Source organism: Agelaius tricolor, unplaced genomic scaffold (assembly GCF_023055355.1).
Source record: "Agelaius tricolor isolate 1412-34295 unplaced genomic scaffold, bAgeTri1.0.p SCAF_30, whole genome shotgun sequence".
NCBI lineage: Eukaryota > Metazoa > Chordata > Aves > Passeriformes > Icteridae > Agelaius > Agelaius tricolor.
The window spans coordinates 5,309,617-5,337,370 of NW_027269290.1; the positions used below are offsets into that span (position 1 = coordinate 5,309,617).

General features: G+C 52.9%; 1 protein-coding gene across 6 annotated transcripts in view; it reads right to left on the minus strand.

Moving 5' to 3' along the window:
- Positions 1–1,442: 1,442 nt before the first annotated feature.
- Positions 1,443–27,754, minus strand: part of ATP2B4 (ATPase plasma membrane Ca2+ transporting 4) — a 60,661-nt gene continuing 34,349 nt past the window's right edge. For 5 of the 6 annotated variants that reach the window (XM_071449987.1, XM_071449989.1, XM_071449992.1 and 2 more), the window contains exons 8-23: positions 25,992–26,153; positions 25,207–25,421; positions 22,948–23,190; positions 22,111–22,245; positions 21,227–21,333; positions 20,471–20,705; positions 19,073–19,252; positions 18,314–18,401; positions 18,107–18,213; positions 16,439–16,630; positions 15,603–15,816; positions 15,013–15,224; positions 13,984–14,091; positions 12,974–13,156; positions 10,956–11,148; positions 6,401–6,576 (exon numbers count right to left, since the gene is read on the minus strand). In XM_071449987.1, coding sequence (XP_071306088.1) covers positions 6,551–6,576; positions 10,956–11,148; positions 12,974–13,156; positions 13,984–14,091; positions 15,013–15,224; positions 15,603–15,816; positions 16,439–16,630; positions 18,107–18,213; positions 18,314–18,401; positions 19,073–19,252; positions 20,471–20,705; positions 21,227–21,333; positions 22,111–22,245; positions 22,948–23,190; positions 25,207–25,421; positions 25,992–26,153 — 2,600 coding nt within the window. In that variant the 3' untranslated portion in view covers positions 6,401–6,550. Of the gene's footprint in view, positions 6,577–10,955; positions 11,149–12,973; positions 13,157–13,983; positions 14,092–15,012; positions 15,225–15,602; positions 15,817–16,438; positions 16,631–18,106; positions 18,214–18,313; positions 18,402–19,072; positions 19,253–20,470; positions 20,706–21,226; positions 21,334–22,110; positions 22,246–22,947; positions 23,191–25,206; positions 25,422–25,991; positions 26,154–27,754 lie in introns of all 6 variants that reach the window. The other variant, XM_071449993.1, reaches the window with a different exon arrangement.

The window sequence follows — 27,754 nt, forward strand, 5'->3', positions numbered from 1 at the left end:
TTTTGCCGTTTTTTGGCTTCCCCGCGCTTCAAAAAGCCTCAAAAAGAGGAAATTTTTTTTCTTTATGAAGCGAACAGGGCCGTGTTTCTCCATCATGCCGAGATCCGCCGGGGCCACCGCCGTGTCCCGGTGCCCGGCTCAAGGATGGCGCCCACTGCCAAGATGGCGGCCGGAAGTGCCGTCACCCGCTCGACGGGAAGGGAGACCGCGGGCGGGCGGGCGCCTGAGGCGGAGCGGGGGTGGATTTTTGTTGTGCTTTTTGGCTTCCCCGCGTTTTAAAAATCCTCCAAAAGGTGACACATCTTTTCCCTGTGAAGCGAACATGGCCGTGTTTCTCCATCCTACCCTCTTCTCGTAGAATTTAGGTTGAGAATCCCTCCCGGATCATCCACCTGTTCCAGAGCCCTCAGTGCCACGTCCAGTCCTTCCTTGTCACCTCAAGGGCTGAGGGGCACTCCAAACCTCCCTGGGCAGCCACTTCCAAATCCTGGCCGCCCTTTCCGTGAGGAAATTCCCCCCGATGTCCCCAGAATGGTCCCCACTCCCAGGTGCCATCCCCTCCTCCCTCACGCCCCCTCAGGGATGTGAATTCCTGGGCAGGGTTTGGGACAGACAGACCTCCGAGCTGCCGGACACACGGAGCGCGGCACAGTTACACATTTTATTCTCTGGATGTAAGACTTTCTTACTCAACAGCCAAAAGCTTCTCACTGCCTTTTCCCCAGGAAAAATCCTGGGAGAGAGAATTATGTGTCTGAATACCACACATGGGGTCTATACCAATTATTAAGGCAGGGCAGCCCCTCACGGCCCAGCAGGACCTTTTTGGTAGCATTTGGCACCAATTTGGGCACTTTGCTTCCAGATTATGGAAGAAGAATCAATGAAATGACAGAAACCCCACACTGAGGAGAGCTTGGGTTGGATCCCCAACCATTTCCACCCCACTGGAGCCGTTCCTGGGGAGGATTTGGGACAGACCCCCCGAGCTGCCGGACACACGGAGCACGGCACAGTTACACATTTTATTCTCTGGATGCAATCATTTCTGCTCAACAGCCAAAAGCTTTATTGATTCCAAACCGTTCCCCTTCTCCCTCTTCATTTCTTTTTTTCTTACTGCACCCCCTTTTCCCAACCCTTCAAGCACTCTGCTGCTTCCATTTTGGAGTTTTAGCTCTGCTTGGAGTTTGTTTTCTCAGAAGAAGCCAACGGACAATTCATTCAGAATCTTTTTTTTTTTTTTCTCCCAAGATCCATATAAATTACATGCAAAACATTGTACATAGAGATTAATATCAAAATGCAATACAGATCAGGTGCACTTTAAGCTGGACTCTAGGATATGGCAAACACACCAGGGTACATATTGCTTTGAAACCACCATTGTTTTGATTTTTAATGTCATGCATACCACATAATATTCAGTCTTTTGTTTTGTATTTTGGTTTTTTTTTTTCTTTTTTTCTCTCTCCCATTTTTTTTATACAAAAATACCAGTGCTTATTATACTGAGTTACTGGAAAAAAAAAAAAGAAAAACTCGGCTCCACGTGCCCTCTTCAAAAGAAAGTTTTGTTTTGTGAGAGCGTTGGATAAATATATATACACACACATAAATGTTGAGTTCAGACTGTATATATATATATATTTATTGAAGGGGAGGAAATAAACTAAAGGCATTTTTAACCATGGGTTTTGCTGGATGAAAAATGGGGAGTTTGGAGAGAGCAGAGTCGGGGTGAGGGGGGGATACTGGAGAGGAAGAAATGCCAAAATCCCCATTTGGGGGAAAAAAAAATCCTGTTTGGATGGAAAAAGAGCAGGAAAAGGAGCAGGAAAAGGAGCAGGAAAAGGATTCCCCCACATCCCTGTGGCCCTAGGGGAGATTTGGGGGTGCAGGAGGCGTTTTGGGCTCAGAGGGTTGGGGATGGAGCAGAAGCCATGCAGGCCCAGGTGTCCCCCAGAGAGGGACAAAAACCTTCTCAGGTGGTGCCAGAGGTGCCAGGAGCTGGCAGTGGCACCTGGAGATGCCTTTTGGGCATTTGGGATGGGATTTTTGTCCAACTCAGGTTTTTTTCCCCTCAGAGAGGGGCTGAGGCCTCCAGGCCCGGGCGTGAGGGGAAAAAGGCCGCCCATGCTCAAATGCGGTTTAGTTTATTTCCTTCTTGAGATCGCTTGGAAAATTTCACTTTATTGCACGGAAAACCTTTGGGGAAAAAAAAAAAAAAAGAAATTAAACCCCCTCCCCACACCCATCTCCCTGTGCAAATCATAAAAACCTCAGCAGGAGAAAACCTCAAGAGCTGCCTGGCCAGCGAGCCACGCACAGGCCGCGGTGTCTTTGGTACCAATCCGCCAATTCCACGGAAAATCCACGGAAAATCCACGGAAAATCCACAAATCCGCCCTGCTGGGATCAAGAACTGGATGCAGAAGGATGTTCAGAGTGTTTTAATAACAAAGCATTCCAAGGCAAGTTGATCACAAGGAGGAGGGAGGGGGTGGCTTTGCTTCCTGGCGGGCACGGCGCCGGCCCTCCCCTGCTCCGCGCGCACTCGTGGCAGTTCAAACAAAGCAAAAAAAACAGAAATTATTCATAATAATATATATTTATATGGATATTTATATCTCCCCCTAGTCAAGGCATGTTGCAGAAAGTCCCCAAAAGTCCGTGCCGCCGACCATGCCTTTTTCTTTTTTTTTGGAGCACCAATCTCCCCCAAATCTCTTTTTTCTTTTTTTTTTTGTGTAATGTCCTCAATAACTTAAGCCAAGAGTCAGCTGCTGCCAGGACATCACTGAAACTTAACCCAAAAAAACAAAACTTTACAGGAAATCTGCACAAGAAACATTTATACTTGAAGCAACCAGCCATACACCAACATAATTTATAGATATTTATATAAAAAAACCCCATTTGTGTCATCCAACTCACGGCTAGTAGAAAGATGGCTGCTCAGAGAAAAGGAAGCTGACTGGCATCCGATGGCTGAATTAATTAATCCACGGAATTAATTAAAGTGTCCCTTGCAACTGCCCTCAAGCAGCGGCAGGACTCGAGATCTCTTTATTTTCTTTTTTTTCTTTAAACAAAATACATATGGCTGACGTAAAAATATCAGTTTCTGAGCTAAAGAAAACTAGATTTTTTTTCTTTTTCTTTTTTTTTTCTTTTTTTACTTTTTTGCATAATATTTATATAGCATTATTTCTCCCTCCCCCCCACTCCTAAAATGGAAACTAGAACGACAAAAATAGAGCAAACTAAAGGAACGACCAGACCCTTGTGGCAAACCCTGCCAGTCACAGATTTCTGGGAGTGACTTTGAGAGCCTCCAAAGTTGGCTTGAAGTTGTTGTTGGTTTGAGTCTTTCTTTTTTTTTTTTTTTTATTTTATTTCTTTTTTTCAACAGGTCTGAGGTATTAAAAAAAATATCAAAAGGAAAAAAAAAAATAATTGGTGCATCCCCCCAAAAAGTATTTAATAAATATTTATGTAAGCTTGTAAGAACACCATATCTTCTCTTTTTTTTTTTTTGTTTTTTTTTTGCAAGTATTTAAAATAGAAAAAGTGATTTTTTTTGGTTTTTTTTTTTCTTTAAGCAACGTCACCTTTAGCACAGAACCAAAACCCCACAACCACCCCTCGTTTGGGGATTTTATTTTTTTTTTGTGTTGTTTTTCCTGGTGTTTAACCCAAGATCCCCTCACTCCCCTGGGTTATTTTTTTAAAATAATAAAAATAATATTTATCTAAATATTTTTGGGGGAGGGAGGCAAGGAGGAGCCAGGCATGGGGTGGACACTGAATTTGCACTGGGGACGGGCAGTGGTGGCAATTTCTTCTTGCTGTTGGCAGTGAACAAAGCCCAGCTCGCCAGCACCAGGGTGGGACACTCGGGATATTCAGGATATTTGGGATTTTTTGGGATAAAGACCTTTCCTCAGCAGGAAAAAGGAGCTCATCCTTCCCTCCTCCTCCTCCTCCTCTTCCTCCTCCTCCCAGCCCAGGGAAGGACACAGACACAGAGACACTTGGTTTGTGTTTGTGGTTTAAGGAACACTTAAATCTTGGCAAAGATCTGGGCCTGGCGTGGCAGGAGGTGCTGCAGGCAGTGCTCGGACAAGGCACGGGAGATTCCACTGTGCGTTCCTGGTGGGGCAGGGTGGGGAGGAGAACCCAGCCAGAGCCAGCCTTTCCCGAAAAAAAAAGAAAAAAGATTAAAAAAAAAACCCCTCAGGGTTTGGAATCCCAGGGTTTGCCCATCCAGGGGTGGGAATGGCCTCGTTTCCAGCTCGTTTGCTCTGCTCCTCTCAGCCAGAGGGGATGGAGGAGAGCAGGGAGGCTCCCAGGAGGAGGAGGAGAAGCCCAAGCCCTGCTTCCACCTCCAGGGGTGGCCAGAGGGACAATCAGAGCCACCTCCAAGGAAATGAACTCTCACTGGGTTGTTCCCAGGGCTGGAGGTGAGGAAGGGCTCAAAGGGAGGAGATGGAGGAGAGCAGGGAGGTGGCAGAGCTTCCCCAAGTGGAGGAGAAGCCCAAGCCCTGCTCCAGCTCTGGGATGGCCACAGGGACAATCAGAGCCACCTCCAAGGAAAGGGGACCCTCACTGGGTTGTTCCCAGGGCTGGAGGTGAGGAAGGGCTCAGGGGAAGGAGATGGAGGGAGGTGGCTCCCAGGAGAAGCCCAAGCCCTGCTTCCACCTCCAGGGATGGCCAGAGGGACAATCCAGAGCAAATTCCAAGGAAAGGGACTCTCACTGGAATCTCAGTTCTCAGGCCTGGAGGTGAGGAAGGGCTCGAGGAGAGGGGATGGAGGAGAGCAGGGAGGTGGCAGAGCTTCCCCCAAGCTCCTGCCTCCAGCTCCAGGCATGGCCAGAGGGACAATCCAGAGCCAACTCCAAGGCAATGAACTCTCACTGGGCTGTTCCCAGGGCTGGAGGTGAGGAAGGGCCCAAGAGCTCCAAAAGAATCAGCCAAGTGAGGCCAAGCCTCCAGCAGCTCCTCCTCAGGGAGACCTGCAGCCATCCAAACCAATCTAAACCAAACCAAACCAAGGCAAACCAAGGCAAACCAAAGCTCCAGGAAAATCTGGGATCATCCAGGGGCATCCCTGCCTTCCACTGGACTGTAAGAACAGCTGGGGTGATCCCCACTCATCCTCCCACGGCTTTTGGGCATGGCTGGAGCCTCCTCCCAGATCACTGTGAGGCTGAGGGGACCCCAAGAGCACAGAAAAAAGGGCAAAACCCCTCTGTTCTGGAGGGCAGGAGCTGCAAAAATCCTCTCCCCAGGAGTTTCTGACCAAGAGCAGCAGAGAGGCCTCTCCTAGAGGAGGAGAATTCCTAGAGAATTCCTCAGGAAGAAGCTGCATCCCTCACAACCGGAGGGCTCTCCCCCCACCTTTTCCCTGGCAGTTTCACCTCCACCTTTGCAGGAAAATCAGAATTTATCATTTCTCACCTCCCAGTTTGGAAACAGAGAGAGAAAAACGTGTGGGCTGACACAGAGGGGGAGTTGGAAGAAGCCCAGGTACCATTTTTCAAAAGTGGAAGACTGGTGGGCATGCCTGGATCTCTGAACCTTGGAGTAAACACCTTCCCCTGGCTGGGATTTTTTAGTTTATTCCTTAATTTTTGCACTGGAGCAGTGACTTCCCCTCCCCACTTCCCACTGGGTAGGGGGGCAAATCCCACAAGCAAAGAGCAAACCCCAACATTAGAAGAAAAAACCCCTAAAAACCACATGTGAAAAAAAATAAAATAACACAAAAAAAATAAAATCAAGTCACAAGTGCACCCCCAGCCTTCGAGCTGAGGGAGTGTAAGACTACAACAATTTGAATTTCCTTGGAACATGCATTTTTCCAAAGTGAAAAGCCCAAGTGAAAAGCCCAACTCTTGGAGAGGAAAGAACCTGGCAGCTTCCCCTGGGTGAGTACCACAGAAAATCAGGGATGGAGATGCACAATTGGTTTTTTTTTGTTTTTTTTTTTTTTTGGCTTAGCCTCTCTCCCAACACCCAGCGTGGTGGTACTCTGGTTCCCACTGCTAAATAACGGTAAAAAAAAAGAACAAAATGAAACAAAAAAAAAAAGAAAAAACACATTAAACCCCCACCCCACCCCAAAAAAAACCCCAAAAACCCCCAATGATGATACAGGCATGAGCAGTTTGACCGCAGCAGTGTGATCAGTTACTGGTGCTGGGATCACACAGGGCCCAGGTGGATGAGGACGAGGAAGAGGAGGAGGAGGAGGGGGAATTCCAAGTTCTAAGGTCAAACAGAGGTCTCCAGGCTGTGGAAGGGGCTCCCGGGCTCGGGGAAGCTGAACTCGCTGTCCACGGCGTTGTTGTTCCTGTTGAGGGCCGTGGAGCCCCCCAGGCTGCCCCCACCTCGCTTTTGGAGTCCGTCAGGCTCGGGCTCGTCTTCGGTGCCGTCAAGGAATGGTGTCCGAGGCTCGTCTTCCTCCAGGATGAACTCTGGGTGAGTCATGAAGTTATGGATGGAGCTTCTGGATTCGGGTTTCTCGAGGCCTTCGTACAGGGAGCTACGGAACGCATTCACCACTTTGATCTGGGTGGCGCGGGGAGGAAAAAAACAAGGGGTCAGTGGTGCTGCCAGAGGGCAGGGCTCGAGGGAGAAAGTGAAAGAAATGATGAGAGACAACCATCAAACAACAACAACAACAAAAAAAAAAGAAAACAACGGAACAACCACAGCGACAAAATCACCACTGAACAGACAGCTCGGTCAAAAATGAGACATCTACGGTGAACTGGGGGCAGTCAGGCACTACGGGGGTGCTGGGGACCCACCAGCCTCAGAAGAAAAGACAAAGGACGACTCCAAACCTCCACCCCAAGATCTCCAGTCTGCACGGACGGGAGCCAGAAGGCGTTAATTAGTCGTTAAATTGGTGTGGGGGTGCGCGCGCCCCGGCGTGGACGGACGGACACGAGGACAAGGGACGGACGAGGTGGGGGAACTACGGCTCCAAAAAGAGGTGGGTTAGGCAAACAGCGGGGGCAAACTCTACTGTGGGAGCCGTGCCTGGGCTCGGGAGGGTCCTTCCTACAGCTCTGCAAAGGACTGGGGCTTGCCAAAGGAGTCTCCAGCTCTTTTGGAGCCCCTGGGAGCAGAGATCCAGGTGGGTACTGTGAGGATCCAGGTGAAGGGCCAGGTCTCTGTGGGGCTCCCCACACTGCTGGAGCTCTGCAGCCTTCCCTGCACCTGCAGGAAACCCAGTGGTTTCCAAAGGCAGTGAAAAATGGGAATTGGATGGAGCTGGAGACCAATTCAGATTCTGTTGGATATTCTGAAGGAATTCCTTCACAATCCTGGGAAAGCCCTGGGGCAGCTCCACTGAAATCCAGGCTGGAGCAGGAGATCCAGAGCACCAGGACATGGCTCTGCCACCTGCCCTGCACTGGGAGGGAGAGCTCTGGGAACACACCTGCACAGTGGATTCCCCTCAGATCCTCTGGAATTCCAGCCTCAAACCCCTCCAGCTCACAGGTTTGGCCTCAGGTGGGTGACAAGTGTCACATCCCAGCCCTGCTGGGGCTCCAGGGAAGCAGCAGAAGCCTCAGCTCTGTGGAGCAGAGCTCACACGGGACCAGATCTCCTATCCCAGACCCCTGGGAGCAGCAGGGAAGGCTCCCTGGAGCAATTTCAGTCTGTGCTCGGTCTCCAGCCCCACAGAAGGAGCTTTGCATGAGCCTGGAGCACCACTGGCCTGGAAAAATGGGAATTTGAGTGAGCTGGGAACCAATTCAGAGCTGGATTTGTGCACTGATGACCTTGGATCAGTTCCGGTGAATGCACAGGCCAAGGGACACCACCGGGGCCACCTCAGACTGATCATCTGTCACATCAGCAACAACTTGAGAACAGCAAGTCCTGAGCCCTAAAACAGCAACTGAACCAAGGAGAACAATCCCACCAAGCCAAGGAGACCCAGGGACTGCCAGAGCCACGAGGAGGTGGCCAGGGACAGCCCAGGGACTGTCACAGCCACAAGGAGGTGATCAGGGACAGCCCAGGGACTGTCACAGCCACAAGGAGGTGGCCAAGGAGACCCAGGGACTGCCAGAGCCACGAGGAGGAGGCCAAGGAGAACCCAGGGACTGTCACAGCCATGAGGTGGTGGCATCTACAATTCACATTTAGGAGCAGCTCCACAGAAGCCTCCCCCTCTCACGTGGGAGCAGGAGATCTCCTCTCCCAAGGAATCACCTCCAGAGCCCTGGAGATTTGTCCAGCACTGCCAGGAGCAGCAGGGAAGGCTCCCTGGAGCAATTCCAGGGAATCTGTGCTCAGTCTCTTGCTCAGCCCCCTCAAGGAGCTCCTGCTGCAGCTTCCCTCAGATTTTCCTCCCTTCTCCATCACCTGCTGCGAGATGAATTCAGCTGTTCCCTCTCAAAGGAAGGGAACAGGGAGGAAATGTGTTCTGAATGAGGCAGGCAGCGCCAGCAGAGCTGAATTCCAGCCTGGAGCCGCCCCTCCCTCCCTCCCACGCCCGGCTCCTCCCGCCTCCTCTCCACCTGGAAGCTTCAAATGCAACCTCCAGGCTTGGGATCGATTCCTGTGGAACGTGAAACCTCCACGTGCTGGGGGAGAGCCCCTGGGCATCTCATCCCGTGCCCCTGGCTCTGCCCAGCCCCTCAATCCAGGGCAGAATTCCCAGCAGGAGCAGCTGGGCTCTGCCAAAACCTGAGCATGGATTCCTGAGAGCTCTGCAGCAGCTCCAGGAAGGGACACAGCAAATCCAGCCCTGGAGAAACTCATCCATGGGAGAGGGACACCACAGATCTGCGTGGAGGGAAGAGGAGCTTTGGGAGAGAGGGAAGCAGCAGAGGGAAACAAGAGAAATCCAGGCAAGAAAACAGCAGGAAATTTGGAGACCTGGGTTAGCTCCTGGCGAAGTTTGCATGAGCTATCCAAGTTTTCTATTCCCTCGCTGCAAAATGGGGGAAAACATGGATCCACAGACTGCAAAAAAGCTGCATTATGGTCTCATCCCCACCCCTGCAAACCCTCTGCTCTGAGCCCCTCTAAGCAGATTTTATTCCATCAGAAAATCCTGGAGGTTTTCCCAGATGCAGGCAGGAGCAGGAGGCAGCTGTGCTGCTCCAGAATCGCTGGGGTTAAACCCAATCAGCTGCCAGCCTCAGAGTCAGCTAAACAGAGAGAAAACAAAATTATCCCAAATTCTCTCTCCTCCCCCACAGTGCATAAACAGCAGAGCCTGAAAGCTCTCCAGAAAGTCACCGAGGGTATTTCTCTAATCAGAGGAGAACAGGGATAAGTGACTGTGCAATAAAAAAGCCAATTATCCAGCAGAGCCACATTCCCTGCTCCCAGCCTGCAGACAGAACCCAGGGCCACGTGCTCACCAGCCCCAACACCGAACACACAGAGGGTTCTACATCAGACAGGGCCTTTTTGGGGGGGCCTGGAAAGCCAGGATCCAGAATTCCCATTGATACGTGGCTTCCATGCCCATTTCCATGCACAGTTGTGTGTCTGCACACCCTGGGATCCAGCATGTGCAGAGCAAGCTGTGATGAACACAGACAGGGCCTTTTTTTAGGGTCTGCAGACCCAGTGCCAGATCCATGATCCAGAATTCCCACTGGGATGCAGCAGGAATTGTTTTCCATGCACAGTTGTGTGTCTGCACACCCTGGGATCCAGTGTGTGCAGAGCAGCCCACGATGAACAGAGAGAGAGCCCTGCACCAGACAGGGCCTTTTTTAGGGTCTGAAAACCCAGTGCCAGCTCCAGGACCCAGAATTCCCACTGGGATCCAGCAGGAATGTGGCCTCCATGCCCATTTCCATGTAGAGTTGTGTGTCTGCACACCCTGAGATCCAGAATGTGCAGAGCAAGCTGTGATGAACACAGACAGGGCCTTTTTTTAGGGTCTGGAGATCCAGTGCCAGAACCAGGACCGAGAATTCCCACTGGGATCCAGCAGGAATTGTGTTCCATGCTTTTTTTAGGGTCTGGAGAGCCAGTGCCAGATCCAGGACCGAGAATTCCCCCTGGGGTCCAGCAGGAATTGTGTTCCATGCTTTTTTTAGGGTCTGGAGATCCAGTGCCAGATCCAGGACCCAGAATTCCCACTGGGATCCAGCAGGAATTGTGTTCCATGCTTTTTTTAGGGTCTGGAGAGCCAGTGCCAGATCCAGGACCCAGAATTCCCACTGGGGTCCAGCAGGAATTGTTTTCCATGCCCATTTCCATGCAGAGCAGTGTCTGCATACCCTGGGATCCAGAGTGTGCAGAGCAAGGTGGGCACCGAGGATCCTCTGGCTCCCCAGGGCAGCACAGGGATGTCCCCAGGCCATGCAAGTCCCCAGGTGGGGACAGAGAGGGGGACAGCAGCCCCGAGGCGTCACCAGCTGAGCCACAGGCAGCACCCAGGGCAGGAGCAGGTCCTGTTTGTCCCTCCTTGCCGTGGCTCAGCCAGCCTTGGGGACAGTCCCAGTGGCCACTCTGCCTCCAGAAGAGATTTCAAGCAACTCCTCTGCCCATCCCTGGGGTGGCCCAGGGCTGGCCAGTGGGAAGAACCAGCAGGATTTGGGCTCAGCCTTGCCCTCCTCCCAGCAATGCTCGTGAACTCAGGGGTTTTTGAGCAAGAACTGCCAATTTTTGCCCACCCTCAGGAGGGTGGACACAAACACCAGCCCTGCAAAGGAGGAGAAGAGGTAAAACTAGAGGAAGCAACAAGGAACTGGGGGGGGAAAAAAGGACCAGAAAGGTTCATAACTTTGTTAACAGCATAAAAAAACCCTGGGGTTTTGAAGGGTTTCCCGCCCCATCCTTCAGGTTTGGGACTGAGTGTGTGAGTCAAGGCTGAGAGGGAGAGAGAGCAGGCGGGGTTAGGGGGGTGCAGGTGCTCTCTGTGCTCATTAAAGTCATGCATTGTAATAGAGACCATCACTCACTGCCCGCAGGAGGAGATGCAGCAGCAGCAGCAACAGCAGAAGTGGTGGGAGTGGAATTGACGGAGGAAAGAGCTACATGGGTTGGGCTAGAAACATTTTTTACATCGTGGTGCTGGCTCACGATGGAAGGCTGTCTCCTGAGGGCTCCCTGCAAAGAGGAGGCGCCGGTCTGGAATGTGTAAACTACGTCCATCTGCAAAGAACCAGAGAGTGAGATAGCGACACCCGGCCAGGGACAGGGACAGGGACAGGGACAGGGGACAGGGGAGGGCGGGCAGACAGACAGCAAGGAAGGAGGAGGATGGAGAGGCGAGGAAGAGGAGGAGGAAGGAGGAAAGAGCCCACCCCACACTCCCTGAAACCCACGTGGGGTTTTGCTGTTGGAGCAGAGAGAGTGTCCAGCTCTGCCCTTCCCAGAGCAGCAGGGTCGATCCCCCCACCAGAAGGGCTGTGGTGGGAGGCAGTGGCAGAGGAAACACCTGGGGTTATCCAAAAATCTGCAGGAGGAGCAGAGACAGACAGAGAGGGTGGGCAGAGTGCGAGTGGGCAGCTGCTGGGAAGGGCTCCTGATGCCTCAGCCCTGTGGGGCACTTTGGGGACACTCCATGGAGCCCAGGAGATGTCCCAGCCCCTCTCCCAGGCCTCAGGGCTGCTGGGGATGCAGCACCCTGGTGGTGGGGCCATGGCTGCCCTGTGGATGTGTCCCAAGGCTCGAGGAACTGAGCAGCATTCAGGGGCCACCGTGGCTTCCTGGGCACTTTGTGGCTGGGTGATGCCAGCCCCGTGGCACCTTCTGGGCACCTCCTCCAGCCCCAGCTCTGGCTGGGCAGGTGTTTCACACATGGCTTGGCTCCTGCCCCATTCTGATATCCCTCTTCTCCCCTGAGCCCTTTTCACACACCCCAAATGCGGACAGGAGCCCCCCCCAATGCTCAGGTTGGACCCCAAAGAAGCTCCAGGACGTGCCAGCACCCATTTCTCACGTGGCAGGAGCTCATCTCAGCTCCAGCACAGGGAAACACCTGGGAAGATCCAGGCTTAGCCCCAGGGGCACCTCTGGCACTGCAGCCCTGCAGAGCTCCCGGATTTCCAGCACATCTGCAGCACTTCCAGGAGGGCCTGGATGCTCCCAGCACGTTCCTCATGTCAGTGAAGCACTGGTTACCCCCACACAGAGCCCAGCTGCCCCTCGGGGCTCACAGCCAGCCAGGAACCGAGGCTGAGCTTCACCTTGAGGCCCTTGAGGTGCCACTGTGGAGGTGACAGCTCAGAGAAGCAAAGTTAACTCTGCCCCAGCCCCTGTCCCCGTTTGTTTGTCACAGAGGAGGGACAGAGAAGGAACAAAGGTGACCCAGCAGCTCTGCCTGCCTGGGGACACCAGGATTTTTCCCTCCATGGGACAGCTCTGCCCTGGCCTCCAAGGAAAGTGAGGGGCTTGGTGGGAGCAAAAATCCACCCTTTTGGGGTGGGGAAAAAGGAAAAAAATCAGGGGAAAAAAGTCAGGGAGAACCAAGTGATGTAAAAAGAAGACTGAGAGATTTTCTCCTGTCGTGTGCCGTGGGGCTGAGCTCTGGGTGTGCAGCACGGGGAGGTGGCACAGAGGGGTGGCACAAGGAGCCACACCTTGAGGCTCTGGTGCTGGCAGATCCCTGCTGGGCACATTCCCACTGGGAACAGCATCCCAGCATCTCAGCAAGAGCAGGGCAGAGCCTGGGGCGCTCCGTGCACCCCTCACAGCCTCCTGTGCTGCTGAGGTGACCCTCAGTGGCACATCCAGCCTCCTGCTGACCAGCAGCACAGTGCCTGCAGCAGAACAGCCTCCCTCCACCCCCAGCTGTCCCCAAATCCAGGTTATCCTGGCTCCCTGCAAAGGCACAGACCGAAGCCTGGCCCGGGAGGCGATGGCATCCTGTGAGCAGCAGCTGTCACCTCTCTGCAGACACAGCCCCTGCAGGGGGAGAGAGAGAGGAGGGGACACAGCAGGCAGAGCCCCCCCCAGCCCTGCTGCCCCCCAGTACCTGGGTCTGGATCCTGTTGAGGCCCCGGAACCACAGGATCTGCCCCCGCCGCAGCTCCATCTCCGCATGGTCGATCTCGTCCACGTCCTCGGGCAGCTCCTCCTCGGGGATCTCCTCCTTGGTGATGCCGTGCCCAGCCTCCTTCAGGAACTTCAGGTGGCTCGTTGGCACGGTGCAGATCAGCTGGGGACAGGCAGGGACACAGCAGGGACTTAGCCTGAGGTCCTGGGGATGCCTCAGGGTTTTGCTTTTGGGGTTTTTAGATTCTGTGCTGCTTTCGTGCGTGGGTCTGAGCTTTGTACTAAGGGTTGGTGAGCTCTGATCACAGAGTAGGGAGAGAAAACAATCCCTTCTCTATGATCCACATTTCAAATGATCCAAATCTGAGGCCCCCTCTATGATCCAAATTTCAAATTATCAAAATCTCAGGCCCAAAAGCATTAACAACATGGACCGAAGAGAGAGAAACAAGAATGGGACTTCATAACCTGAAGCTGTAATTGGACAATTAACTCCAATATGCAAATGGAGCAGAACTTATAAAAGTGAGAGACCCCGTGACCAGATGTCCATTTTGTGACCATTTTGGGTTCATCTTGGGTTCATTTTGTGACCATTTTGGTTCACCTTGGGTGCAGCCCTGGCTGGGCTCTTGTGCTGCCCAAGGTGGATCCATTGAGGAGATCCTTTTAATAAATCCCTGCTTTATTCTTTGGCTCTGTCCAGTCTCTCTTCCAGCTCAGCCTTCTCAAGGCATCAGCTGCAGTGCCACCAGCCCAGGGGAGCTGCCAGGACCCAGTGGGGACACCAGGAACGTCCCTGTCACTTCTGGGTGTGTCCCTCTGCAGCAGGGTGGGACTGAGGAGGGAATGAGCGACCTCCTTTCCTGCTGCTGGGGTGGGGCATCAGCCCCATCCTAAACACCTTCATAAGGAGCTACCCTGGAGAAAAACCAGGGAGAACACGGCCAGGGAGGGAAGGATGGGGCAGGATTTGGGGCTGGCCCTTACCTGGCCCCACAGGAGCTCTCCCACTCCGATGAAAATGCACCAGAACCACTGGCTCAGGGTGAGCCCAGAGCAGCTGAAGGGCTTCCCACCAAACTCCACAATGATGATCTGCAGCACAGGAGAAAAGAGTCACACCTTGGGCATGGAAAGGTTGCCTCGGGCCACACCTTCCCCTCTCTCCTGGGATTACAAGAGGAGGAGCAAGGACCTCACATCCAGGCTGGGAATTTTAGGAGCAAGGACCTCACTCACTTCCAGGCTGGGAATTTTGTGGAACACCAGAGAGGTACAAAGACATCTCATCCAGACTGGAAAACTTATGGGACACCAGAAAGGAGCAGGGACCTCACACCCAGGCTGGGATTTTGGGTTTTTAGTCCATCCCATGGATTTGGACTAAATCAGAGTTTCCATGGTCTGGAAGCAATCCCAGTGGAATAACTCATGGAGCAAAGTGGAATAAACCATGGAATAACCCACGTGGAATAACCCATGGAGCAAAGTGGAATAACCCATGGAACAAAGTGGAATAACCCATGGAACAAAGTGGAATAAACCATGGAATAACCCACATGGAATAACCCATGGAGCAAAGTGGAATAACCTATGGAATAACGCATGTGGAATAACCCATGGAACAAAGTGGAATAACCCATGGAATAACCCATGTGGAATAACCCATGGAGCAAAGTGGAATAACCTATGGAATAACCCATGTGGAATAACCCATGGAGCAAAGTGGAATAACCCATGGAATAACCCACATGGAATAACCCATAGAGCAAAGTGGAATAACCTATGGAATAACCCATGTGGAATAACCCATGGAACAAAGTGGAATAACCCATGGAATAACCCATGTGGAATAACCCATGGAGCAAATTGGAACTCAAGTGGAATAACCCATGGAGCAAAGTGGAATAACCCATGGAATAACCCACGTGGAATAACCCACGGAGCAAAGCAGAAGCCACGGAATCCCAGTGGAATAACCCATGGGGCAAAGCAAAACGCCCGTGCTGGGGTCACCTGGGCGAAGAAGGTGCCCAGCACCACGGAGCAGAAGATGGGGTTGCGGTAGATGCCCTCGAAGACGTTCCTCTCGCCGTGGATCTTGCGCGCGTTGATCTCGTTGAAGAGCTGCATCATCACGAAGGTGTTGAAGACGATGGTGTAGTGCTCGGTGGGGGGCGAGTGCAGGGGCGCGTTCCGGCCGCTGTCGATGTCGAAAAACTTCTCCCCTGAGCAGGAGAAAAAAGGGGAATTGGGGAAGGGAAGATGTGGAAGAGGTTTTACAGCATTTCTGAGAGCCACAGGGAAGTTTGGGAAGAGGATCCGTGTTTACACTGAATGAATTTTCTACCAAGGTCGTTGACATAGAATGACCAAAATGTGCCAAAATAGAAACTGAGAAAGAAAGAAAAAACAACAGAAACCAAAAAAGAAAGAAAAACCAATAGAAATCAAGAAAGAAAGAAAAAACCTTTCCTTTCCCCCTTTCCCTTTCCTCCTTTTTCCTTTCTTTTTTCCCTTTCCTTCCTTCCCTTTCCTTTTTTTCCCTTTCCTTTCCCCCTTCCCCTCTCCCCTCTCTCCCAGGACACTCTGGCCCTGCGGCTGACCTGCGAAGAGCAGGGTGAAGATGATGGTGAGCTGGTAGACGGCGTGGCCCAGGATGTTTTTCATCATGGTGCGGGAGATGAGCGGCTTGTTGCGCCCGTAGGGTTTGCGCAGCAGCAGCGACTCCGACGGCGGCTCCGTGGCCAGCGCCAGCGAGGCGAACGTGTCCATGATCAGGTTCACCCACAGCATCTGCACGGCCTTCAGGGGCGAGTCCTGAGGGGACAGAAGATGTCACACCACCAAAATAAACCTTTGTTCCTTCTTTGTTTCACTCTCCTCCTGAAGAGAACTCCAGAATTGCTCTGGGGTACTTAACACCTTCCTAAAACACCCCCCAAGATATTTCTTCTTTTCTCTGGGACCTCCTGTGTCCCACCTGCCCAGGTGAGAACCCTCCCCATGTCCCACCCACCCAGGTGAGCTCACCTGTGTGATGCAGGCGCCAGTGAAGGCCACGATGATGCCACCACCATGTCCCACCCATCCCAGGTGAGAACCCTCCCCATGTCCCACCTACCCAGGTGAGCTCACCTGGATGATGCAGGGACCAGTGAAGGCCACAATGATGCCACCACCATGTCCCACCCACCCAAATGAGATCCCCCATGTCCCACCTACCCAGGTGAGCTCACCTGGGTGATGTAGGCGCCAGTGAAGGCCATGATGACAGCACCACCATGTCCCACCCACCCAGGTTAGACCTCCCATATCCCACTTGTCCAGGTGAGCTCACCTCTGTGATGCAGGGACCAATGAAGGCCACGATGATGCCACCATGTCCCACCCATCCCAGGTGAGAACCCTCCCCATGTCCCACCTGTCCAGGTGAGCTCACCTGTGTGATGCAGGCGCCAGTGAAGGCCACAATGACGGCCACCACGTTGACGGTGAGCTGGAACTGCAGGAACTTGGAGATGCTGTCGTAGACGTTGCGGCCCCACATGACGGCCTTGACGATGCTGGTGAAGTTGTCGTCGGTCAGGATGATGTCCGAGGCCTCCTTGGCCACGTCTGTGCCCGCGATGCCCTTGGGGACAAAGCCAGGGGTGAGTCACGGCCCTGCCTGGCTCTGCTGTGTGCCAGGGATGTGCCCAGCAGGAAAAGCCCCTAGAGCTGGTGCCAATCCCTGCTCAGCAGGACCAGCAGAGCTCCAGGGGCTTCAGGGACAGGCTCTGAGGCGGCCCGGCTTCCCCAGACAGAACCATGGTGCAGAAAAGCTGGAAAACAGCTGGGAAAACACTAGGAAACGGACAGAAAACAGCTGGGAAACAGCCAGGAAAATGCCAGGAAACAGCCAGGTAAGGGATGGAAAACTGACATGAAAACAGACAGGAAACAGCCAGAAAACAGCTGGGAAACAGCTGGAGAAAAGCTGTAAATCTGCTGGGAAAATGCCAGGAAACAGCTGGAAAACAGACAGGAAAACAGACAGGAAATAGTTGGAAAAAAGCTGGAAATTTGCTGGAAAACAGCTGGGAAAATGCCAGCAAACAGCTGGAAAACAGGGGGAAAACAGTCTGGAAAACAAACAGGAAACAGCTGGAAAACGAACAGGAAACAGCTGGAAAACGAACAGGAAACAGCTGGGAAACAGCTGGGAAACAGCTGGGAAACAGCTCCCTCCATCAGGGATTGGCTCCATCCCGGGCTGGGCGCCTCTGCTGGGAGCCCAAGGGAGGCAGAGCTCAGCCCGGAGGGTTCTGCCCCAGCCTGGGCTGAGAACGGCCCTGCATCTTCCCAAAAATCCCCAAAACTCCCAAAAAATCCCCAAAAATCCCTGTCAGGATCTCCAGGGCAGCGGGCCGGGCTGCGCTTCCCGGAGCCGGCACAGCGAGGCGCTCGCCCCGCAGGAATTCCATGCAGGAATTCCAAGCCCTGCCCAAAACGAGCCCATTCCTGGCGTTTTCCCGGATTCCCCAGATCCCAATCCCTCCTCAAAGGGGAAATCCCTGCCTGCTGCAGCGAATGGGGTTTAGGGGAACAGCTTTCCCTGCTTCTGGAATTGAGTTTGGCTGTTCAGCACATTTCTAAAAACACTTCCCTAAAAATCTCTCATTTGCTCCCCACCCAGCTCCTGCTCATGTCCCTAAATTAACCCCCAGGGAACCTGTTAAAAACAACAGGTTTATTTCCCTGCTTCTTTCAGACAGGATAAAAAAGCATCAAACCAGAGTTTTCCCCCATAAATCAATTCCCAAAGCCTGATCCAGCACCATGCCTGGAATTGGGGTGAAAAGCTGCAGGAAAAACCAAATCCTGGGGTTCCCTCCCATGGCTGTCCTGGATCCAGCAGAGACACTGGGACAGGGCAGGTCCCTGCTCTGGGACCTCCAAGGAATTCCCAACCCCTTTCTCACAGCCCTACGCAGCTCAGACTCCAACCCAACACCCTAAGAAAATCCCTTTTTGGGTTTTCAGTCCATCCCATAGATTTGGAAAAGAGTTTCCATGGGTTCTGGAAGCAATCCCATGGAACAAAGGAAAACCCCCAGGCTGGCCCTACCATGGCAAACCCAACGTCTGCTTTCTTCAGGGCTGGGCCATCGTTGGTGCCGTCCCCTGTCACAGCCACCACCTGCCTCTGGTCACCCACGGTGCTGTCGATGATTCCTGCCATGGAAACAAGAAATTAAACCCCAAGGAAAGGATCCCAGCCTGGACCAGGCTGGAAAAACTCCAGGGAGGAGCCTTGGAGAGGGGCAGTGCCCACCTTTCACCAGGGTGTGCTTGTCCGTGGGTGAGGAGCGTGCCAGCACCCGCAGCTTGGGCCAGATCTTGTCCAGCTGCTCCTGCTCCACCTGCAGGACCGGGAAGAGGGAAGTGAATCCTCCCCAGGAATCTTCTGTCCCACCAGAGAGCAAATCCCAAGTGGGACGGGACAGTGGCTTCACCCCAAACACTGCTGAGCACCCCAGCAGCTTCCTTATGCAAGGAAACAAGGAAAACCCAGCGGGATTTGGGAAACCCAGCAAGATCCTGAAAACCCATCAGGATTTGGGAAATCTATCAGGATTTGGGAAACCCAGCAGGATCTGGGAAACCCCTCAAGATTCAGAAAGCCCATCAGGATTCTGAAAAACCAGCAGGATCTAGAAAACCCAGCAAGATTCAGAAAACCCAGCAGGATTTGGGAAATCTATCAGGATTTAGGAAACTCATAAGGATTCTGAAAACCCAGCAGGATCCTGAAAATCCCTCAGGATTTAGGAAACCCAGCAGGATCCTGAAAACCCCTCAGGATTTAGGAAACCCCTCAGGATTCGGGGAACCCCTCAGGATTTGGGAAACCGCTCAGGACTTGGGAAACGCATCAGGACTTAGGAAACCCCTCAGGATTTAGGAAACCCCTCAGGATTTAGGAAATCCCTCAGGATTCGGGGAACCCCTCAGGATTTGGGAAACCCCTCAGGATTTGGGGTTTTTGCAGCTGCAGAAGCCTCCCTGCCCGCGCAGGGCCGAGCTCTCCCACCTCTCCCTTCTCGTTGCGGATCAGGCGGTTGAATTCCTTCCCCTCCAGGCACAGGAAGTCCTCCCCGGGCAGCAGGATGCCACACTTGGTGGCGATGGCACGGGCAGTGTTGATGTTGTCCCCTGTCACCATGCGGACGGTGATGCCCGCGCGCTGGCACTTCAGGATGGCATCGGGCACCTGGGGACAGGGACAGGGTTGGCACTGGGAACGCCGGGGGTGAGGCAGCTCCTCGTCCCTAAAAGGATCTGGGGAGGGCTCTGGAGGGGTGGGGGAGCTGCATCTGCCACCCCAAAGGGAAGGGACCTCGCTGCCACCTCACTGTCACCTCGCTGTCACCTCCCTGGGGCTCCCATGGCTCTCCTGATCCAGCAGAGACACCAGGACAGGGCAGGTCCCTGCTCCAAAGAATTCCCAACCCTTTGCTCACAGTCCCACACAGCCTTTCCTCCCTTCCAAAGGGAAGGGACCTCGCTGCCACCTTGCTGCCACCTTGCTGTCACCTCCGTGGGTGCCAAGGCACGTCCAGACCGTCCATAAAAGCAGGAATTTCATCCCCTCCCACCCCACTAATGGGTTTATCCATCAGGGAAGAGAGGAAATTGGAGTGAGCAATGAGCAAATTGAATCAGGAGCCTCCAGAGCTGCTGCAGCCAGGGGATCTGTAATGCAATTCCCAGACTGCCAGATCCCTGAACATCTCATCAGGGACCAGGAGAGCAGGGGGAGAGCTCCAGACTGCATCCAGAGGCAGGGATGGGGCATTATTGCATTAGCCCAGCACACAGCTCAGAGGGAAAACCAGCTCCAGGAGCCCAAGGATTCTTGCTGGCTGCTTCCATTCACCTGGAGCAGCACAGAACACAAGGATTGGGAATTTTGGGTAGGAACACGCTGCCATTGTTTTGTCCAAAAATGGGAGAGAAATGCCTACAGCAGGGATGGGCACAGAGGAGCTGCTGGAATTCTTTGGGGGAATATCAGGGATGGGCACAGAAGAACTGCTGGAATTCCTTGGGGGCAAAGCAGGGAGAGCTGCTGGAATTCCTTGGGGGAATATCAGGGATGGACACAGAGGAGCTGCTGGAATTCCTTGGGAGAACACCAGGGGTGGGCACAGAGGAGCTGATGGAGTTCACAGAATCACAGAATGAGGTTGGAAGAGACCTCTAAGATCATCGAGTCCAACCTATGCCCTAACTCCTCAACCAGACCATAGCACCAAGTGCCATGTCCAGTCTTTATTTAAACACACTGGGGACACAGAAGAGCTGCTGGAATTCCCTGGGGGCACAGCAGGGATGGGCACAGAGGACCTGCTGGAGTTCCTGAGGGGATCCCAGCCCTGAGCAGCAGGAAAAGGGCCAGGAACAGCACAGGCCAGGGGGGGTTTGGTACCTCGGGCCGTACGGGATCCTCGATCCCCACCACAGCAATGCAGGTCAGGTCAGACAGGATCTCGTTCTCGCTGTCCCAGTCGGGCTCTGCGTCCGCAGGGAAGTCCCGGAATGCCAGGCAGATGGTCCTGAGCCCGTGGCAGGCCATGGGCTCGATCACCTTCTTCACCATCTCGTCCCTGTCCTTCACCTTGAACACCCGCGGCTCGCCGTTCTTGTCCAGGATCTTGGTGCACCTGAGGGGACCGGGAGCTGAGTGAGGCACTGTCACATTCCTGGCACCCCATCCACAAAAACGGGGCTGTTCCTTTATCACAGCCCCCTCCAATTTCCCCAAATCCACCCAAAAAACACTCAGCACATTCCTGTCACCACATCCACAAAAAGGGGCACATTCCCCTTCCACAACTTCCACTTTCCAACTTTCACAAATACACCCAAAAAACACTTGGCACATTCCTGGCACCTCATCCACAGAAAAGGAGGCATTCCCCTCCCACAGCTCCTTCCAGCTTTCCCAAATCCACCCAAAAACCTCCTTGCCATATTCCCAGCATCCCATCTACAAACAGGGGCTGTCCCTTTTTCACAGCCCCCTCCAACTTTCCCAAACCCATTCCTGGCACCCTGTATGGACACCCCCTTTCCCTCCAGCTTTCCCAAACCCCACTGGGCACCTCCCAGCACCCACGCCCATGCCCCCTTGCCCCGTGGGATGCCCAGGATTCCCGGGGGATGGGGCAGGAGCAGGATTTACTTGCGCAGGATGATCTCGGAGGCGCCCTTGCTGTACATGCGGAAGCCGCCACCGCTGTTCCTCAGCACGGTGCTCATGGACTTGCGCACAGAGTTGAAGGTGTAGACCTGATTTGTGGGAAAAAAAACCCCCAAAACTTAACTCCACAACTTGTAAAAGATGTAAAGCTGGTATTTATTACAGCCCTGGATATATGTGGGGTTGTTCCTCCTAAAGGACACCCCTGAGAATTCCCGATCCTTTTTTATGCCCTTTACTTGCACAGAGTTTCACAATAGGTTTAGGTATATTCATTATAGGTTCATATAGGTTCAAATAGGTCCTATTCATTATAGGTTTATGTATATTCATTATAGGTTCATATAGGTTCTATTCATTATAGGTTTATGTATATTCATTATAGGTTCATATAGGTTCTATTCATTATAGTTTTATGTATATTCATTATAGGTTCATATAGGTTCTATTCATTATAGTTTTATGTATATTCATTATAGGTTCATATAGGTCCTATTCATTATAGGTTTATGTATATTCATTTTACTGGTTTTGAGTTACAATTTGCAATTATTCCTTGTACAGAGAACTCTCTGGTCACTCTGTCTGCAGCTTCAGCTTTGGCTCTCACCTTTGTTTCAAAGTTCAAGAGGCCCCTCTTATCTCCCTTTTTAGTTTGGGAGTTCCCATTCTTTCTCCTTAGCTGAGGCAGTTTGCGAGCACAGCAGAGTTAACACACCAAACAGGTTAAAACAGCACATTTCATCTCTGTTAGCAAGCTCCAGACTCAATAATGCAAAGCAGCACATTTCACTTAATTCCAAAATGGATTTCACCTAAATCCAAAATGGATTTCTACCCTGGTAAATTTCTATTCTGTTCCAGACCTTGTAGAGCTTCTCCTCGGGCACCTCATTGCGCACGGCCTGGTAGTCCTGCTTCAGGTCCAGCACGAAGCCCAGCAGGGCACACTCGGTCTTGTTGCCCACCTGGCGGGGCAGCCCCCCTTCCTTCTCTGGTGGCTGCAAAAAGGAGGGAGAAATGATGAAGGATGCCAAACCCGGGTGTGGAACAGGGTGGAATGATGAAATGATAGATGGAAGGATGGGTGGAACAATGGATTGAAGGATGGATGGATGGATGGATGGATGGATGGATGGATGGATGGATGGATAAGTGGATGGATGGAACAATGCCTTAAGTTTAAGCTTTTGTATTTTCCAGACTCCGTACTGCATTAGGATATGACTCTGAACTTCACGTGTTCTCCTCACAGCTCAGCCACACCAAACAATCCTTTTCCAGCCCCAGAACCAAGGACACTGCTGCAGCTTCAGCCCCAAAAAGTGCAAACAGGGAATTGAGAAGAGCAAACTGGGAGGATGGGACTGCACAACCTGGAGCTGTGATTGGACAATTTAACCCCAATATGGACATGGACCAAAACTTATAAAAGTGTGAAAACTCATGACCAGGTGTCCATCTTTGGGTGGAGCCACGGCCGAGCTCTTGTACTGCCCAAGATTCTTGAAGATTCACCTTGGGCAGGTAGGACAGGGGACAAGGTGAGTGGAACACAGAGAACAGGGACAGCCCTTCCCCAGCAGCTCTGGGGTCACTCTCACTACATTTTAATCAACCCCACTTTATTCCTTTAATTCTGTCCAGCCTGAGTTCCCAGGACGTTCATCAGGACGCCCCCAAGCTTCGGTGCCGCAGCTCACCAGGATCTTGGAGGTGTAGGCAGAGTTGATGGCCACGCCGTGGACGATGAGGTCCAGGGTTTTGGGCAGGATGGCCTCGGGGTCGGGGATCTGGCGGTAGTGGGTGTCCCCCACGTAGGCCTGCACCACGGTCATGCGGTTCATGGTCAGCGTGCCCGTCTTGTCCGAGCAGATGGCCGTGGCGTTGCCCATGGTCTCGCAGGCGTCCAGGTGCCTCACCAGGTTGTTGTCCTTCATCATTTTCTGCAAGCAGCGAGAAGGGTCAGGGCTAACCTCACTCCTGCCACCCCCGTCCCTTTCAGGAAGTTGTCTGTGATAATGCAATTGATTTTGAAAAGGAGTTTCAATCCTGGTAGGCTGCAGGAAATTTCACCTATGATCCTGCTTCTAATGTAGCCACTGCCTCTGTGCTTACCATCCATAATTCCACTGTTTACATTATCCATCCCATCACTGCACTAAGATTAAATCATCCAAAACAGTGCTCTACTGTCGCAGACATCTTTTCATGAAAAATCCTTTCTTTAGGATTTCTCCTCTTGAGAAGCTGAGAGGTCTCAAGAACAAAATTGTTAAACAATGATTATCTGCTGCTGTAGAATGCAACAGGTAGATCTGTGATTGGTTTCATAGAGTTGTTTGTAATTAATGGCCAATCACAGCTCAGTTGGCTCAAGCTTTCTGTCTGAGCCACAAACTTTTGTTATCATTCTTTTCTATTCTTAGCTTAGTTAGCTTTCTGATGAGAACTTTTTTTTTCTATTCTTTTAATATAGTTTTAATGTAATATATATCATAAAATAATAAACTAAGCCTCCTGAAACATGGAATCAGATCTTCGTCTCTTTTCTAATTTAAAAACTCTTGTGAACAGTGTCACACTCTACCCTTCAGGACATAGGGTGTGGGCACGAAAAGTGAATGAAAAGTAGCAAACAGCAAACTTAGAATCCTGCATTACTCGAGAACAGCTGGGATTCATTTGTGAAAGCAATACTACTAATGCCCAGGATGTGTGTCTAGACACTGAACAGAGTATCTGCCACTTCGAAATCCATCCAGTCACTGATCAGAAAACTGTGCACATATAACTGTGCTGATAAAGACAACTTTCTGAATTTCAGCTGGAAAATTACTGGAAATTATTGAATTTCAGCTGGAAAAATACTGATTAAAAGCCTGGGACCAAGGCCATTCAGCATTGCTTTGAATAGAAGTACTTTCTAATTCTAAGACTCAAGTTATAATTATATACAAAACAATTCTGTACATGAAAGCATGAACTACTTTCAGGGGGACCTCAGAACCTCAGGTCCCTCCCCTGATAATTCCCTCCCAGGTGTGTCAGACACTTCTCCTTTCCCCTCCCAGCACTGAAATCCTGGAATTCCAGAAGGGCATTGAGTGATTGGCAGATTCAAAGGATGCCCTCTACCCCTGGGGGCATTGGGCCATCCAGGTGTCCTTTGTCCCTTTGTCCCTCCCCTCCTGTCCCTGCTTGGTGCCTCCCTGCCCCTTCCCTGCCCCTCTCCCCGGGGTTAAAGGAGCAGCAGCCACGGGCTCAGGGAGTTCTGTTGGAGCTGGTGCTGCATTCAGAGGCCTGAGGGCCAGAATAAAGCTCTGGATCCAAACCCTCCATCAGAACCAACTCCTTTCCTTCACCATTGCCTGAAAGCTTCTCCACAGAGGGAAACCTGAGGAGCAGCCCCTGTTATGGGGGGAAGCTCCATCCTAGCACCACCAGAGCTCCTGCAGGCCTGGACTTGTCTGCAGGGCCCAGCTGCAGCACCCAGGCAGGCCAAAGTGTCTGTGGGGTGAAACACCACACACCCAGGCAGCCAAAAGTGTCTCTGGGGTGAAACACCACACACCCAGGCAGGCAAAAGTGTCTGTGGGGTGAAACACCACACACCCAGGCAGCCAAAAGTGTCTGTGGGGTGAAAACACCACACACCCAGCCTGCCAAAAGTGTCTGTGGGGTGAAACACCACACACCCAGCAGCCAAAAGTGTCTGTGGGGTGAAACACCACACACCCAGGCAGCCAAAAGTGTCTGTGGGGTGAAACACCACACACCCAGCCAGGCAAAAGTGTCTGTGGGGTGAAACACCACACACCCAGCCAGCCCAAAGCGTCTGTGGGGTGAAAACACCACAGTGGCCGCTGTTTGGTTCAGCAGCAGGGCCAGACAAGCTCAGGCACGTCCTGGCCACAACACTGGTGATATTCCAACAGTCCCTCCTCACGCCCAGGTCTCACCTTGACAGAGTAGGCCAGCGAGATGGTGACGGCCAGCGGGAGCCCCTCGGGCACGGCCACCACCAGCACGGTGACGCCGATGATGAAGAACTTGACGAAGTACTGGATGTAGATGGGGGTGCACTCGGCCAGCCAGGGCCGCTTCTGCACCCCAAAGGTGTCGATGACGAAGTAGAGCACCAGGATGATGACGGTGATGGCCGACATGATCAGCCCTGGGGACGACGACGAGGTCAGGGGACACAGGGGACACAGGGGACAGGGTCAGCCCTTCCTCAGTCTCTAGGGACACTGGGGACAAGCAGAGCCCTTCCCCACCAGATCTGGGGATAGGGACAAGGATGAGATAAGGGGACGCAGGACAGGGTCAGCCCTTCCCCACCAGATCTGGGGACACTGGGGATGGGGACAAGGACGAGGAGAGGGGACACAGGACAGGGTCAGCCCTTCCTCACCAGCTCTGGGGACAAGGATGGGATGAGGAGAGGGGATGCAGGACAGGGTCAGCCCTTCCCCACCAGCTCTGGGGTCATAGGGGACAAGCACAGCCCTTCCTCACCAGCTCTGGGGACAAGGATGGGATGAGGTGAGGGGACACAGGACAGGGTCAGCCCTTCCTCACCAGCTCTGGGGACAAGGATGGGATGAGGTGAGGGGACACAGGACAGGGTCAGCCCTTCCTCACCAGCTCTGGGGACAAGGATGGGATGAGGAGAGGGGACACAGGACAGGGTCAGCCCTTCCCCACCAGCTCTGGGCTCACTGTCACTGTCACTGTCACTCACCTGCCTTCCCGATCTGCACCGCCAGGCGCGTGAGCTTCCCCTGCAGCACCGACTTCTCCTTCTTGGGCACCTTCACCTTCTTCTTCTCCTTCTCCTCATTTTCCACCCCCTCCTGGCTCTTCAGGGGCTGGATCTCTAAGGCCACACCATCCTGAGTTTTAGCTACAGCCCGGGGGGCAAAAGAAGACACCACGTGTGAACAGGAGAGGCCCAGGCCAGGCTGGAGGACACCACGGAGGAGGATGGTGGTGGCAGAGAGAGAGAGAGAGAGAAATCCAGGACAAGAACCACTCCCGACCACACACGCATCCGAGCACATGGAAGCTCCGTGTCCAGGCCCTGCCACCTCTCTCCGGGGTGCTTTTCTGTCATCTACCCCCTGCCCACGGATCAGGGATCCTCAGAGGTGACTCTGGCACTCATCACCCCTCTGCAAGAGACCCTCTAGGCCAGATTTTGGGGTTCTCTTCCAGCCTCTAAGCCTGCAGAGGATTGGGAGTGCTTTGGAATGAGCCCAGAGATGCTCCAGTGTCCCCAGTTCCCCCAGTGCCACCCCTGCAGTGCCCTGTGGGCAGCCCAGCAGGAATCGCTCGCCAGGGAAGCGACGGAGGGGGTGAGATGGAGGGGAGGGTTAGAAATTGGGATGGAGACTGAAGAGCAGGGAGCCAGGAATCCTCCAATCCCAGCCTGGAGCCGTCCACCACGCCTCTGGGACCCGAGACAGCCCAGCTTCCCATTCCTAAAACTGGGCTAACCCAGCTGGAAGGCTGCCCTGGGCAAACCCAAGCCTGGCAGCTTTGGAGAGGGACGGGCAGCCCAGCAGAGGCTCCTCCTGAGCTGGTGGAGCTGGAGGAGCAGCAGTGGCCCCAGGGCCACCCCCTGGGGGTGTCCTGTCCCCTCCTGGGCTGGAGGCCACCCCGGAGCAGCTCCACGGTGACAAGAGACCCGACACGGACACAACAAAGCACCCGGACACAGCTGACTCAAGGAGGGCAACTCAAACTGCTGAGAGAGAGAGAAACAGAGAGAGAAACAGAGAGAGAGAGAGAGGGGTGGAGAGAGAGGTGCAGAAATGGGGCTTCCTCCACAGCCTGCAAAGAACAGGGTGAGAAACACTGGTGAGGAGACGCTCACGGAGTCGAGGCCATGGCAGGACAGGGTGCAAGCGTCCCATGGGCCAGGCCCTGGGGGAGATCTCATCCCAGGAATGCCAGGAGGGCACCTCCAGCTCTGCCCTGAACACCAACCCTGTGCAGGGACAGCTTTAAACCACCAAATCCCTGCTGGGAGTCATGGAGGTATCCCAAGAAAGGGATGCTCTACCAGGAGTCCTGCCTGAAAAATGGCTCTTCCCCATGCAGGAACAGCAGGAAGGTTCATTCCAGTGATGCCTTAGGATTTTAGCTTTTATCTTTTCCATACATTTATAATCCTGCAGTTCTTTAGTGTATAACTCTAAACTCCACACACAGTGTCAGCTGCTGCTTTCCCATTTTTACACAATTCCTCTCCAGGCCTGGGAATCAACACCACCTCACTGGTCAGGCCCTGAGAGATGGGAGCAAAAGGGAGTTGGGGGAGCAAATTTGGTGTCAATGGCTTCATTACCTGCAGCTGTAATTGGCAGATTAACCCCCAATATGCAAATGGGTATAAAAGTGTGAAAACCCCGTGACCCGTGGTCCATTTCTGGGTGGGCTTCATCTGCCCTAAATGCACCTGAAGGCCCTTCAATAAATAAAACTGCTTTTGATTCCCTTAAT